A 15,791-nucleotide genomic window follows, 5' to 3' on the forward strand; every position below is an offset into this window, starting at 1 on the left:
GAAAATGACACCTAATTAATATTTGCTAAACTATTGATGTGTAATTTCTAGCTAGATATGATAGACCTATGGCCTGCTAATGTTGCTTATTCCACACACGATTTTGTGTTTACATTCCAATTCTAACTAAATGTCCGCAATAGCAAAATACCGAACAAGGAAAAACACAAAATCGCTGCAACAGCACTATGGAGTAGCTAATGTACAATATTCCCAAACGCTAAGGGGTGCTGTCAGCGGAAAGATTGTTGTTACACTGTTTAATTACTCTTACCATCTATATAGAATAATTCATTTAGCTAAAAATGCTGTCTTCAATATCTCGGACCACCTCATCTCTTCGCTTCGCATTTTGCTTGTAGCCCTCAATGTTGGGTTCTCAACAGAGGTGTGGGTGGGGTTGAGGAAAGAGAAAGAGACTTCTGTAATTACAAAAACAGAGTCTAGAAGGACCGCAAAATCCTACATACTGTGCCTTTAAGCATTGGGCCTAATATCGCATTTTCTTGAAAAAATAAACTTATTTTAAATTGCACTACATATTAACTTGTCAGTATGAAACGTGTGAGCTAGCTGGGTACCCATTCACTACTTTCCTGCAGTAGTTAGCTAGGTATAATCGATATATTAGCAACTCTAAAATTGGGAAATGAAATGTGTGAATTATTCCTGGAATACATGACCAAAAAAATTTTGGAGGGAAAGTAAAAATAATATATAATTTCCCTTTTTGCTACCTATTGTGTGCATTGTTTAATAGCCTAATTTAAAGTCTGGGTGGTTCAAAGCTATAGTAGGCTAACCTATTCATACATGCTATTTGATTAGCTAACATTCACTGACTGGCTAGCTAGCTAGTTCATCTCTGCTGCCCTATTATTTAAACAACTATGGATAGATAGTTAGCTAATGGCAATGATCATGTTGAATAATAGCCTAATTGATAAACTGTGTTTCAACCTCAAGTCATTTTTGTTACCTAGCTGAGGCTATGTTCTTCAGACTAAAGCCAACAAATCGATTAGCTACAGAAAACAAATCTGTAACAACAAATGATCTTCGAACATGATCCACATCACTGATTTGTCATTTTTAATGTTATCTTCATTGTGATCATCATTGTTAGCTAGCATCTTGCTATGAGCAGTCTCTCCATTGAAATGCATCACTTCCATTCGTTTGGTCGGTTTGCTTCGCAGTGCAGAAGCAGAAAAATGCATCACACCTGAAGCGTAGGTCGGACACGAAAGTCTCCGCTGCGCACTGGGTCAGACCCACTTGCAAGCCAGTTTGCGACTACCATAGGAAATGAATGAGTTCCAGTCTATTGTTTTCGTATGTAGGATTTCCGTGTTTATGAAACGCAACGCAGTTGTACCAAAACCACACTATGACGAGATTCCAGGGCAGTGTGAATCAATTTCATTGGATAACGTATTTTCATGCAGAGTGATCGATGATTGGACAGCTTTAAAAAAAAAAAAGAAGTTTTACTTTAGTTATTTTTTCTGCAACTCTCTCAACAATACAGCCTTGGTATAAGTGTGCAAGTGTCTTTTTTTCAAGGTAGCGTCTTCTGTTTTTCTTGGTCGCATTAAACAAAGCATAGGCAACTAACATGCTGGCAAAGTTGATAGGCGAAAGCATGTATTTACAATATTGTTACCCTAAATGGTTGTGTCTCCATTGATAAAACCAAAAACTAAAAGCCGCTATTGACTGCTCCTAGGCCTAGACTAAGAGATGAAACCTTATACCGTAGCCACAGCCTGACTGTGCATACATGTAAATAACATTGATGGCATAAGTGGTGCATACGCATATCTCAGCCTGTTATAACTCAAGCCCCCATTTCTACTAAATGTGAACCACTGGCATATGGCAAAATGGAGATAGTAGGCTACAGTAAAGTGCAGCACATACAGGCAGCCACCATGTCTAAGAGTCAAGTGGCATCCTGAAAAATGTAACTCTTTAACCCCTTTGCACAATGCCCCTAGTGGTTGGCATGCTGGCGTGCCTAGATTGCTCAATTCAGACATTCTCCTGCAACCAAATTATGGATAGGAGACAGAATAAGCTTTCTAACACAGTATAATGTCTAATTTTACTTTTGGAATAGCATTTTATAGCTAAATGGACTGGTAAATGGACTGCATTTATATAGCGCTTTTATCCAAAGCGCTTTACAATTGATGCCTCTCATTCGCCAGAGCAGTTAGGGGTTAGGGGTTAGGTGTCTTGCTCAAGGACACTTCGACATGCCCAGGGCGGGGTTCGAACCGGTAACCCTCCGACTGCCAGACAATCGGTCTTACCTCCTGAGCTATGTCGCCCCTTTAGCTCAGCGTAACCAAAAGTTTTCTCTCATTATCTCTGCATACCTATGCACTTTGTGGTTGCAGTAAACGACACTGCACCTGGTGAAACTTTATTGATGACTTTCGTAATTTCTTTGAAAATATTATTCTTGAGAACGTCTGAGCATGGCTAAGGCATATGTTTGCTGATAGACCTAGCTGATATCCTGTTTTCTGGACTGTCAGAAGAGGAGGACGGCAGCATTGATTTTCTGTCCCTGTCTCTACCTGCTGAACACAGATAAGATTTCATTGTCCAAATGTAAGTGTTACTGCTGAAAATATTTCAGTTATATACGTTATTTTTGAAATTGAGTGTCTTTAAATAGGTTAGTGGTATTTTAGAATGAGGATATTTCACACTGTAACGTAAGCATTTGTAGGTTTGCTCAGTAGTTTGTGTTCAATGTATGTACCGGATGTGACCTCAACTGGAACATTGCCAAAACGTGGTGGACGGTTGAATATTGTTTTAATGTCGTCCCAGCCCCATAAAAGAAAACATCACATACTGTAGAGTACAGAAAAACATACTTTATTTTAAATTTTATTTTATCTTTATTTACCCCGTGGAAGGTTCACTGAGCACGGATGCTCATTTGCAGGAACGCCCTGCTTCACACTCATACACATTCACACCTGGGAGCTGCCCAGTACAACCACAATCTTCTATTGTTGGCCACTGAGCAGCTCCACTGGAGGGAGAGAACATATTTTAGCCAATTAAATCAGGGGATGATTAGGTGGCAAGTTTTTGTGAGAGCCAGATCTGGGATTTTAGCCAGGACACCGGGGAACCCCCTACTCTTTGCGAGTAGTGTCATGGGATCTTCAATGACCACAGTGAGTCAGGACCTCGGTTTAACGTCTCATCCAAAAGACGGCATCTCCTACAGCACAGTGTCCCTGTCACTGCAATGGGGTATTGGGGTTTATTTGACCAGAGGGAAGATTGCCCCCTGCTGGCCCACCAACACCACTTCCAGCAGCAACTCAGTATTCACTGGTGGTCTCCCATCCAAGTACTAACCAAGCCCACACCTTAGCTTCAGCCAGTCGGCAGGAGCAGAGTGCGTGGTGGTATGGCTGCAAAACATGTAGCTATACCGTACCACATACTGTACCACATAGTGTGGTAATGTTTTTGCATTAATTTTTTACTCTGATATCAGTGTTTCACCTTAAACCTTCATAAGGGGCACATGTATATGCTTTATAATGGACAAAAAGCATTTTTTCCATTTTTGGAGAAGATTTTTGATCGAACTGTCGTCAACAGCGAAGGGGCGTGGTTATGGCAGTTCGTTCGTTGGGGGGAAAAAATCATGCGTAGGATTCAGTGTGAAGACTTCAACTCCCTTTGTGGGAGTTGAAGTCTCCCATTCTTAAACTACGCTTGTGATTGCTGTTACTGCGTGAATGTCCATGTATGTCTCTGCGAGTGATTGGTTCTGCTTACCTGTTTTAGTTTCAGACCCTGCAACTTTGTTATTCAAATCACCAATTTTTGTCCTGTGATAGCAACAATTAATTACTCATTTGAAATTGAAGAATTCCCCCTCAGTTTATTCAAAGTAATTATTTTATTATTTAACTGATGTGGTTTTCTTCAATATTGCTTGGTCATGATGGGACAGCAGTGGAAAATACTTTGCTAGGTGAATATTTTTGCACCATTTTCAAAACATTAATTCCTTGACATTGTAATTACACATACATGCTGCAGGGACCACATGCATTGTCATATTAGATACTGGCTTCTAATGCAGTGATTAGGCTAGCGATTGGTGACCAAATTGAGTTTTACAATCTTTTACAACAAAATGCAGCAAGTGCCTATTTCTGCGTTTTCCCCTTAACGTTATGGTAGGCGCTGGGTAATTTAGAGGAGGTGTTGGCCTACCGCCTCACCTATAAAGCACTGGAAAGCCTGGTTCTATGCAGTGAAAGCAGGATGTGGCAGTATGGAAATGTTTCAATATTTCATCAATAGTTGTCAGTGGAGGGACAATGCAATAATTGATAAGAAGTGTCGGTCAGTCGCTTTCTACGGGATGACTGAGTTTCAGGGGGAAAAACTTCTTTAGATAAACAGGTGTCCCTCCCCATAATGTAATTTTGGAGTATTGCGCTTTGGTATACTTTCCAGGAAAAAACATACAAACCACCATTACGTAAATTAGGGACAAAGTGTCTGTTTTCACTCCACCTTTGACCTACCCACTTCTATTTTCGAGACCTACAATATGACTACTGTAAACGGTAAAAACAATAGCTTGATCTCATTGCAATTTGGAATACTTCCTTTTACTAGATCTACATACTCTGTTGGGACCCGAACTAACTCCAAAACTTTCACATCTAAGTGCAATAGAAACAGTGATGTTTGGGATAAAGCCATATTTTTCTCGATTTAGCTCTGTACTCCATAATGTTAGATTTGTAATCAAATAATTTATATGTGGTTACAGTGCAGACTTCCAGCTTTTATTATAAGGTGTTTTAATACATTTTGGTTTCACCATGTCAGAATTTTGTACACAACCCCACATTTCAGGGCATCATATGGTACATCTACACCACACGACTTGATGCCCAGTTTCGATTTTTTGCCTGTATCCAATTTTTTTGACCGCCTGTTTACATCTTTCAAAAGTGACCCACAGTGCCGATTTACACTTGAAACAACTTGCATGCCTACATGAGGTTATGGTTACTGATAGAAAAGTACACAGCAACGCTGCCATAGCCATATCTGCATCTGTATTAGCAATAGACACTGAACAAGACAGAAATAATAATTCAAGCTCTTGCTTTTTAGTGCATCTTAGGTCCACAACGAATATTCCATATATTTCGGCCTATACCGACTCCTTGCCCCACAGGCTTAAAAGGCACGTTACCTTGGTATTCGTCCCCTGACTGAGCCTTCATCCTTCATTAAACTTATTTTAATATTTAATGTTACCTGCGGAGAATGGTTGTGTATGTAATTACCTTGCACGTCTTTCAAATTCAAAGAAGTATGAGAATATCACATTTTGATTGACTTGGGAATCACAATGGCCGGGAAATTCTGATCTGCTCAATTAAATGACAGTCACATTGGCAGATATCCAATTCTTATCATACTTATTTCCACATGAATGTGGCCCAAAATTTATATGAATATATCCAAATCCATGTGCTTTTTTCTGTTTACACATTCATTGGGTCACTTTTTTGGAATTGGGTCACTTTTGCTCAGTGGTGTAAACGCACCCATAATGTTCGGGACAAATGGCTTCACAGGTGGTTTTGATTAGCAGCTGTGTTCTATTGCTTCTTTAATGCAACAAAAGAGATTTCAGTGTCTAGTCTTGATTCAAAGCTTTTGATTGCCTTTGTAGTCTGTTATTGGCGTTTGTTGAAATGAAATGCGTTTATTCAGCTTGTTTAAATATTATCCATGCTTTTTTGAATTGACTACACATATGCTTTGGTCAATGATCTCAACACGGAAGGTCTCAAAATAATTTTGAATGTGCAGTGAAAAAGTGCAATGCTATGATTCTGCATTGTCTCATCTATTAAACCCTACAAGTGCCTTGAGAGCATTTTTGAGTCTTGTGTCATGTTACCCATTTCCCCACGGTCTGTTAATCCCCTGATACGCTATGGGGCACTTTGGGGCTTATGAAGTGACACTGCACCCAATCTGTATGAGACACACTCTGCTTGCTTTGATTGATAGGAGGGCCACACCCCCTCATTTACATACAGCTTGTTTTCAGCTTTCTATTTCAGTCTTTGGGCTAAGTAATCCTCCATATCTGTCGTACTTTAATTATGAATTATATCATCTCTCACTTAGAACTTTGTTTTTTGTTTGATTAATTACAAACAGAATTCCATTGATCAAATCTAAGACTGTGTCTTTTGGGTGGTTGAAATTAGAGTTTATTCAGATTGATACTTCTCAGTATTTGAGAGCAGTTTCCCTTTTTCCTGGAACAGCCACCATCGATACCATCACCTTCCCCCCCACCCAAGACCACCAGTGAGACATCCATCCCCACACCCCCCCTGGTTGTATCCCAAGCACCTGAGAGCCCCCTGGAGCAGGACAGGAAGCCTGGCCACAACTTCAAGTGTTTGTGGCAGTCCTGTAAACGGTGAGGCTGATCGTTTTGACTGGTGACTATTTGAGAGGACAAAACAATTAGTCATGAAAAGTTATAGTGTTGCCAAACCTTGAAAGCATATCTACTTTATGTGCATGGAGCAGCTGGAAAAGATTATTGAGTTATTTGTTGTGTGGGGGCATGCATATGCTAGCAGGTCGTTTGAGGTGCTGGTTTGTTTTTGCATGGTCGTTAAAATTTTGGAGACTGATGTTTGCGTGTAGATGGGTGTTCCATTGCAGCTGGTGGTGAAGGATATTGATAATTACTTGCATGTATCTTTGCAGATGGTTTGAGACCCCATCTCAGGTGTTTTACCATGCGGCCACCCAGCATGGAGGCAAGGACGTGTACCCTGGGCAGTGCCTGTGGACGGGATGTGAACCGTTCCCACGCCAGAGACTGTCCTTCATCACCCATCTGCAGGCAAGCCACCAAATACTGTTCACACACAACCTGCACGACTGCTCTATCCCATGACACTGTCAGACTCTCTCCAGAGACAGTGCTCCAAGGGACTGTACTTAACACACGCTTTGCTCCAAGGGTCTGTACTATTATAGAATTAACACTTTTAACACTGTCTGTTATTTTTCAGGATAAACACTGTTCACGGGATGCCCTGCTGGCTGGATTAAAACTTGAGGAGCAGTCACAAAGGAGCAATCTGAAAACACTCAGGTGCATTTTAAACACTGAAGTTCAGTTAATGTTTGTTTCCAGTATCTGCTGGAATAATTAAAATTGTAATGTTAGTCTGAATTCTCTCATTCTTTATGAATATTCTATTGGAATTTTGGTAGTATGCCTTCAATTTCTTGCTGCTCAGATTTCCTTTTAGTAGGATGACTGTGGCAAACGAGCTTGACACAGGCCACCGAAGTGGCTTTCCAAAGGGCCCTCCAGCACACACTGGGAAATGACGTTCAAACATTCCACGTTTATTCACGGAGTTGGCAAGATGGTACAGCCAAAGAGCAGATGTTAAACACTGTTATGACAGAGAGGCTCTACTTCGTGTGAGTGGGGATGGCAGATTTAACCTGTGCGCACTGATTACCTCACTACGCACAGGTGCAGCCACCCCTGTTCCCTGTAATTGTCTAATTGTCTTAACCAATTATCTAATTAGCTAGGTCTAATTAGCTTGACCCAGGGCAGGTGTGGCTGCTTAAACCAGCCGTCCCCACACCACATACCCCCAACGCCAAACTGAGGCCAGGGAGAATCAAAATTCAAAATGCTTTATTGGCATGAAATACATTTGTACTTATTGCGAAAGCGTACACACAGAAACAGGAATAGGAATACAAACAACATGAAATACAAACAACGACAATAATGCAGTTAACAGTGTGGTAATGGCCACAGCGAGTAGGCTATATAATAATAACAATAACAATAATAATAGTAATAATAATAATAATATTGTAGAAAAAAGAAAATGGAAAAAAAATAATAAATTTTAAAAAATAGAAATTAATTCATAATTAAAATAAATGTATTCGTGGTGGTCAACCAGTGTCCCTCAGATTATGGCAGGATCACTCTCTAGGCACAGGTGCAGCCACCACTATTCCCGGGTCCAATTAGCCTGGCCAGTTATCTAATTATCTTAACCAATTATCTATTTAGCCAGGTCTAATTAACTGGACTCTTGATTAACTTGAGGGCAGGTGTGGCTGCTTAAACCAGCCATCCCCACACCAAAAAGACATTTATGCCTTTTTCATGTATGGTAGGTTTCATCTACAGGGATATTGGCCCTCATTTACGAAACGAACGTACGACAGAAAACTGGGCGTACGGTCATTTCCACACAAAGCTCGGCATTTATCAATTTGGACGTGAGCAGAGGCTACGATCAAATCTCAGGTCAAGTCTCAACTCGTGTACGCAAGTTTTTATGTCAGCGTGGACTTGCGGTGCAGAATAGTAAATCTGGCTGAGTCGGAGAATTGTTATTAGACCATATTCTGACTGGCATCTAAGCATATGCAGCCACATATTCATTACTTAAAAATATGTAGCCTATGGCAAAATATTCTATTTTGTAAAGGCCTGCATCGACTAACATAAATAGTTATTTTCAAATTGTTTGCAATTAACAGGGTTAACAGTTTTTTGGTGTAGTCTGAGATTCATTTCTCTTTCATTTTGAGATAGCCTACTTCTTAGGCTACACTACTGGTGGCATAATTACAAGCAATTAGCAGGGTTCGTACGGTCATGAAAAACCTGGAAAAGTCATTGAAATTTAAAATGCAATTTCCAGGCACTGGAAAGGTTATGGAAAATAATATTTTTTGAAAAGTTTTGGAAAAGTACTGGAAATATAGCTAAAGTTGCATAAAATATAATTACTAATGAATCCAATCATAAAAATAGTATGTATAGTAATAAAACGTTAATTGGCACGTAACCTTCGCGGTATTTTGGTGGTGTGAGAAGTTAATTCGGTCTGGCTCAGTCTGTTTACAGGCACGCCCAACAGGTACGCTTCTGCTAATGTAGCAGTTAGTAAACGTAGGCCCTACTGTGCCGACAATATGCCAGGGAAGTGCAGCTTCAATAATATATCCGGGCTCGAAATTAACTTTTTAACTTGGTAGCACTGGCGCTCCCAACTTCAAAAAGTTAGGAGCACCCACCAAAATGTAAGGAGCACCAACAATATATGCAATAGTTTTTTTATTGATAAAAAACGACAATATAACAGTACGGTTTACAAGTAACAGTTAAACTGTCATGCCTAAAATGTGTCGACTCTTCAAGGAATTGCGTGTTATGAATTCAAACGACAAGGTGTTTCACGTCACATTAATACCGCTAATTAAATCAACCGCCAGTAAACTGCATCGGAGAAATTAGCTGTTTCAACCGGGTCGCTACACAGAACACTACGTTGATGTTTCAAAAAAAATGTTCGCTTCAAGTTTTCAGCTTTCGATAACGCTAATAAATTGAACAAACTTTTGTCTTCAGGTAACATTAGTTAACACGTTAGCTCTCTGTGTCGCGTGACAGTGGAGTGCAGCGAAAGGGAGTGATTGAAGGCTAATATTAACCAATTTAAAATCAGCATTAAAGGTAAGAATGTCAAGCTCACGATTGGTTAGAAGGGTCACCGTGAGCTCACAAGGCACATACTGAGTGTACTATATAGTGAATGTACAGAGAGAGAGACGTTAGAATGGGAAAAGAAAAAAAAAAAAAAAAAAAAGGTCGCACCAGAACAATTATTTGCACTCGCACAAATGCTCCCAATTATATTTCGAGGTCGCACAGATTAAATTTCTGGAGCATATGCGACCAAAATGGTCGCAATTTTGAGCCCTGTTTGAGACACTGACAAACATGTTAAACTATTCGAATTAAAATATGAGAGACTGTATCTAAGTGTGTCTGTCTGGTGTTTATTTGTTTTAGAGAGGCACCATATGTTTCAGATGCAGACCTAATTTTACTTAGTGTTACAATAAATAATTTTAAATCGTCCCGCTGAGATAAAGTCATTTGTTTTGGTCATGGAAATTCAGTTAAAGGTTGTGGAGAAGTCATGGAAAAGTCATTGAAAATCATTGGTGAAAAAGTGTATGAACCCTGTTAATTAATAATGTTTAAAAATAATGTTTTCAGTTCATAGTTGACTTCAGTGTCCCTCAGGTAGGGTCAGTGATAGAGTTCATGCAATTCAAGTAACTATATTTTGATTTATAAAAGCATTTGCCTGTGTGAAACTTAATTTGACTTTGTTTACCTCAGTGTTATAGTTCATTATTTCTTAAACACTGCTTGAAAAAGCAAATTACTTGTTGTTAAACTATTATTAGTGATGTCATTGTAAAATCATGACTAATGTTTTTAATATCTCAACAATAGCAGTGGCAGAGATTAGAATGGATAAAATAAGGGATTTTTTGCATTTTATACAGCTTTGGGTTAAACTCCACACACTATATTCTCATAATTATTTTGCATTTTAATTACGCACAACCTATATACAACATATATTACACACACAACCACTCCACTACTAACAGTGAATGTTTAAAGAAGTTAGATGGAGGACGAAGGCTTAGTACAGTGGCAAATACCAAGTATATTTAAGTATGTGGGGCGAAGTGTCGGTATATGCCAAAATACCTTGGATGTTCGTAGCGGACTGGTTGTTTCAAGTATAAACCGTGTAAACACAGGTATTGGATATGGGTCACTTTTAAAAGGAAAAATAAATAGACGGTCAAAAAATAGCATATAGGCAAAAAATCGGAACTGGGCATCAAGACCTGCGGTGCAAGCATAGCCAAAGAGTATTAGTTGGAGTGATCTTATCCAAGTAGGGTACTGTGATGGGTCACAGAGATGGGTGCTGGGACCACTCCTATTCCTCATTTATATAAATGACCTTCACAGGGACATTGAAAGTACATTAGTTAAATTTGTAGATGATACAAAACTGAGAAGTTTAGCTAATTGTTTAGAATCTACTAAAGTAATACAGAAAGATTTAACAGAATCCAGAAGCGGGTGGAAACCTGGCAAATGACAATATAGCTAAATGTTAAGTTTTTTATGTGGGGAATAAAAACATTAGGCAGTATTACTTTGTGGGAGGAACAAAATTCGAATGTATTCAATTTGAGAATTGAGTAATGGTTGATCAAACCCTTTCAGGTCCTAGGCACTGTGCTGTAGCAGTAATAAAGGCCAAAAGGATACTGGGATATTTTGCCAAAAGTATTGAGTATTAATCCAAGGAAGTTATACTTATCTTATACAATACATTTGTTAGACCACACTTAGTATTGTGTGCAGTTCTGGGGACTGTACTACAGGAAAGATATAGAGCCCTGGAGAAGATTCAAAGAAGAGCAACCAAATTGATTCCTGATGTGAAAGATAAATGCTATGAGGAAAGACTGAAGATGCTTAATCTCTTGAAGTTTAGTAAAAGGATACTTAGGGGTGATTTGATTGAGGCTTTTAAATTCATAAAGAGGATCAACAAAGTGAACTACAAGAGATTCCTCAGGTTGAGTTCTGTTAGTAGAACGAGGGGACAAAAATGGAAATTAGCAGAAGGTAAATTTCATGCAGACATTAGGAAGAATTTCTTTCACACAGAGAGTAGTCAATGTGTGGAATAGCCTGCCAGGTCATGTAGTAGAGGCAGAAACTGGGGATTTTCAAGACCAGGCTTGATATGGTGTTAGATACTATCTAGTCTGTAGGTAATCAGAGCACTAATTTAGTCAGGAAAATGGCAAAAATTGTTGGGCTGAATGGCCTGTTCTCATCATTGTTATGTTATTTTGTTATTGGCTGGCCAGAGGACCTTCCATTGAACAAAATAGTGAAAATGTCATATTAACATGCCAGATGGTCCAGAAGGAGATGTTTTTCAAAACGTTCAAAATAGCTGAAAAATGAAAATGGTGGACATTATGAGTTCAATGGAATTATTTTTAAGACAGTTTCTAAGCGCCACCATTGTCGTGCTGGTCGTCCATTTTCCAAGCACTGTCTCATCTGCAAATACCTACCCACGCATTACACACTGGACAAAAGTAGGCTATATGTGGGCATTCATAAAAATATTCTTTCACCACTATATATTTGTATTCTGTTATAGCAACATGATAACCCACCAATAGCCCTAAGACATGCCAATACAGCAGTGAAAACGCTGCTCACTGAATAACGAAATAAGATAAATTTTTCTAAAATGATACCATGTCATTCTACAGTCAATATCTGGGACTAAATATGGAATAAATGTACCTTACCATTGGTTTTACTCGTAGAGATGTCCCTTTAGAGATTGAGTGGTTATATACTCCTGGGGAAAAAACATTCTTTTGTCTTGGACAATCCGTTTGTGAATTATACGCTCATTTGTGATGCCTGGGTACCTTCCAAAATAGCTGTGCATAATACCACACGTATTGTCGCCCTTCGTAGTACAATCTGACTTGATTGACAATTAGTTAATCCAATAGGTGACAGTATTATCTTTCTAACAATGTATAATATGTCTAATTTTACTTCTGGAATAGCGTTTTAAGAGTTCAGCGGATCCAAAACTTTTTTCTCATTATCGCCACCTTACACATTCAGCCAGTGGTAGCAGTAAAAGACCCTGCACCCGGCGAAACTTTACTGATGAGTTTCCTCATTTCTTGGAAAATATTATTCTTGAGAACTTCTGAGGAAGGATAAGGCATATGTTTGCTGACAGACCAAGCTGATACTCTTTTTTGGACTACGTCAGAAGGGGAGAACAACTGCATTGATTCTCTGTCTCTATTTCTATCTACTGAACTGAACACAGATAAGATTTCATCGACCATATGTGTTACTTCTCAAAATATTTCAGATATATGCATTATTTTTTAAATTGCATGTCTTTAAATAGGTTGGTGGTATTTTATAATGAGTATATTTCTCACAGTAACGTAAGCATTCGTTAGTAGTTCAGTCGGCAGCTTAGTAGGGTTTGTTTCAAGCACCGGATGTGACGTGAGCTGGAACATCACCAAAAAGTTGTGGATGGTTGAATATTGTTTTAATGTCATCCTGTCCCCTTACAAGAAAACATTAAATACTGTAGAGTACAGGAAAATATACAAGCAATAATGATTGCACATTTAGGTACTGTACCACATTGTGTGGCAATGTTTTTGCATTATTTTTGGCTGGACTGCAACAGCGGGGCCAGCCCTATTAACGCGAATGTCTGTGACTGAGTGAGTGATGAAGTTACACCATTTGTCGGCCGAGTTATGAAGTTACACCATTTGTTGGCCAGTCCAGCCATATACTAGGGTTTGACCTGGTCTTGTTTAATCTGATATCAAGCTTTTATCTTAAACCTTCATAAGGGGCACATGTATATTCTTTATAATGGACAAAAATCATTTTATTCTTTTTTGGACAGATTTTGGATATGTTTTTAGACCACTTTACTGATGGAAGGCTTGTAATTCCCACTTGAAAAATGATGCAGAAGTGAGTTTCTTGAGTCAAAACAGTTGGTCTGTCGTGAAATACATAATTACGTTGTTATTTACAGCAATACATAATTTAGACATTTTGGATAGATTTGAAGACACTGGGTACACTGCTTACTTTTTGCTTCATAGATCTTTAGTAGTTCTGCATATCCACCCTTAGATTTTACACACTTGTGGTCAAGGAGTTTTAGATCCAGCACATGTATAGTTTAACCTGCTTTATATATGGGATCTCTCAGGATTTAATTGCAAACTAAAAAATGGGAAATTTTGGCTTTTTTGCCTAGACAGTTGCATTTGTGGCAGTTTATTTTTTAATGAATTATCAATATAAACAAATCTAAGTTTGTATTGTCAATGGTATAAATGTCCTACTTCAAGTCTCTGTGATGCTCACATCTGGAGTTATAAAGGTTTAAATAAGGTCCCCCCTAAATGGGCAAGGTTTGGGCTGATTTGGCATGTGGCGAAGGGGTTAAAAAAATATAAGGCATCATAAGCATGGGATACAAGGTCAAAATGTGGAACTTGACTAAAATGTTATTGATTCTGAGCCAAATGAACGAACTGAATGATAAATCAAAAATGTGCTACTTTTTCAGCTAATCCAGAATGTGACATTTTATTTCTGGGTTTTATATGTTTTACCAGTACTTTTTTCTTCAGTCCTCCTATTTTAGTTATTTTAATCATAAGTACGGGAACTAATTCACTGAGTTTAATTTACAGTCTTTTAAAGTTGAATGAACTCACCACTGTTGACTTGTACTTACAGAGTTTGTTCTCAGTTGACTGATGAACCAATGAGTGTGAGTGTGCTTGATATAACTACATATGTATGCACCCAAGAATTACTTGCACCTTAACAAAAAACAAACAAAAAATGTCCTGTGCGCAAATTACAATCCGTTATTTCAGTGGTGCAGCAGTCCATCATCACAGGTGCTTTCTGACTATGCAGCTCAATTTAAACTGCATCTAGGAAAGTTCATTCATGGAATTGTCCATTAATTTATTAAACTATTAAACTACTTTTTAATATTAAACATATTAAAACTTCTTTTTTTGCCACTGTTTTTATTCAATTCTTGCTTGTTACTTTTGAAGTCAGGTCTGTTCTGCATTGTATGAGCACTTTGACACTCTTTGGAGTGACTTACCTCAGGTGTTTATTTTTGACCAGACCCCAGCCTGAGGCAAGTGTCCCCTCCACTCCAAGAGCACAAAAAGCTCTGGTCAATCACCCCAGTGCTGCCCTCATGGCCCTGAGGAGGGGATCCCGAAACCTGGTGTTCAGGGACTTCTCTGTGAGTATTACCACCCCCTGTCCCACACAAGAACAACCATTTATATATGTCCTATTGTTATGAAATTAACCTGAGTATGCATGATAGGTGTAAGTCATAGATTGACATAGTGGGAAGAGGGCACTGTGATGAGCGCTTCCCAGTGTTCTAAATGCCTCTCACTGTAATAAACGTCTCCCTTTGTTGTAATCTTCTCCTTATATTCCATCAGGATGAGAAAGAGGGACCAATAACCAAACATGTCAGATTGACAGCTGCCTTAACCTTGAAGAACATCGCAAAATATTCAGACTGTGGCAGAAAGTAAGTCAATCACCCTTCTTTATGTACACTTGAGAATGTTACTGTGGTTTTTGGTTCTGGAAATGTACTGGATATTTTTTATGAACTGTGGTGTTTATTAAGATTGAGCTGCTTTCCATTTGGTAGATGTGAAACAGTCTGTCTTAATAATATTTTTATAAGTCTGGTAAAGACTCCAAACCAAAACATGCTGCAAAACAGCAATTCCCCTGCAGAAATCATGAATATTGTGTTTGTATTTTAGACTTGTGCGATGTAGAGTCACCAATGTCATTTCAAGTTAATAAATACTATGATTTATAGTAGTAAAATTAGTACAATTTATGTTTGCAGTGCCTATCTAAACATACTCAGTGTGACCTTAGATGTCCCCCTCTATATATTATTTGTGTAGCGCTTTTTACAGAAAACTGTCACTGACATTTTACAGTGGCAGAAAAGAGCAAAAACAAAGCAAGAACCAGGCCTGAATCCCCAAATAGTAGAGAACCCTCAAATGGAGGCGAGATGAAAATTCCCTGATGGGAAAAAATCTTGGGAGGAACCTGGCTATGGAGGGGGAACCCATCGTCTACTGGCCGGCCTGGTGTAAAATAGCAGTTGAACGGATGTAACAGAAATGTAATAAGGGATCAATCACAG

At 38.7% G+C, this 15,791-nt stretch overlaps 1 protein-coding gene across 3 annotated transcripts in view; it reads left to right on the forward strand.

Moving 5' to 3' along the window:
- The window catches only part of arid2 (AT-rich interactive domain 2), a 193,523-nt gene that overhangs the window by 140,338 nt on the left and 37,394 nt on the right, over positions 1 to 15,791 (forward strand). For all 3 annotated transcript variants that reach the window (XM_064341949.1, XM_064341950.1, XM_064341947.1), the window contains 5 exons: positions 6,357 to 6,514; positions 6,811 to 6,949; positions 7,122 to 7,204; positions 14,723 to 14,846; positions 15,058 to 15,149. In XM_064341949.1, the coding sequence (XP_064198019.1) occupies positions 6,357 to 6,514; positions 6,811 to 6,949; positions 7,122 to 7,204; positions 14,723 to 14,846; positions 15,058 to 15,149 (596 nt within the window). The remainder of the gene's footprint in view (positions 1 to 6,356; positions 6,515 to 6,810; positions 6,950 to 7,121; positions 7,205 to 14,722; positions 14,847 to 15,057; positions 15,150 to 15,791) is intronic.

The sequence above is a fragment of the Anguilla rostrata genome, chromosome 7 (assembly GCF_018555375.3).
Source record: "Anguilla rostrata isolate EN2019 chromosome 7, ASM1855537v3, whole genome shotgun sequence".
Lineage (NCBI taxonomy): Eukaryota > Metazoa > Chordata > Actinopteri > Anguilliformes > Anguillidae > Anguilla > Anguilla rostrata.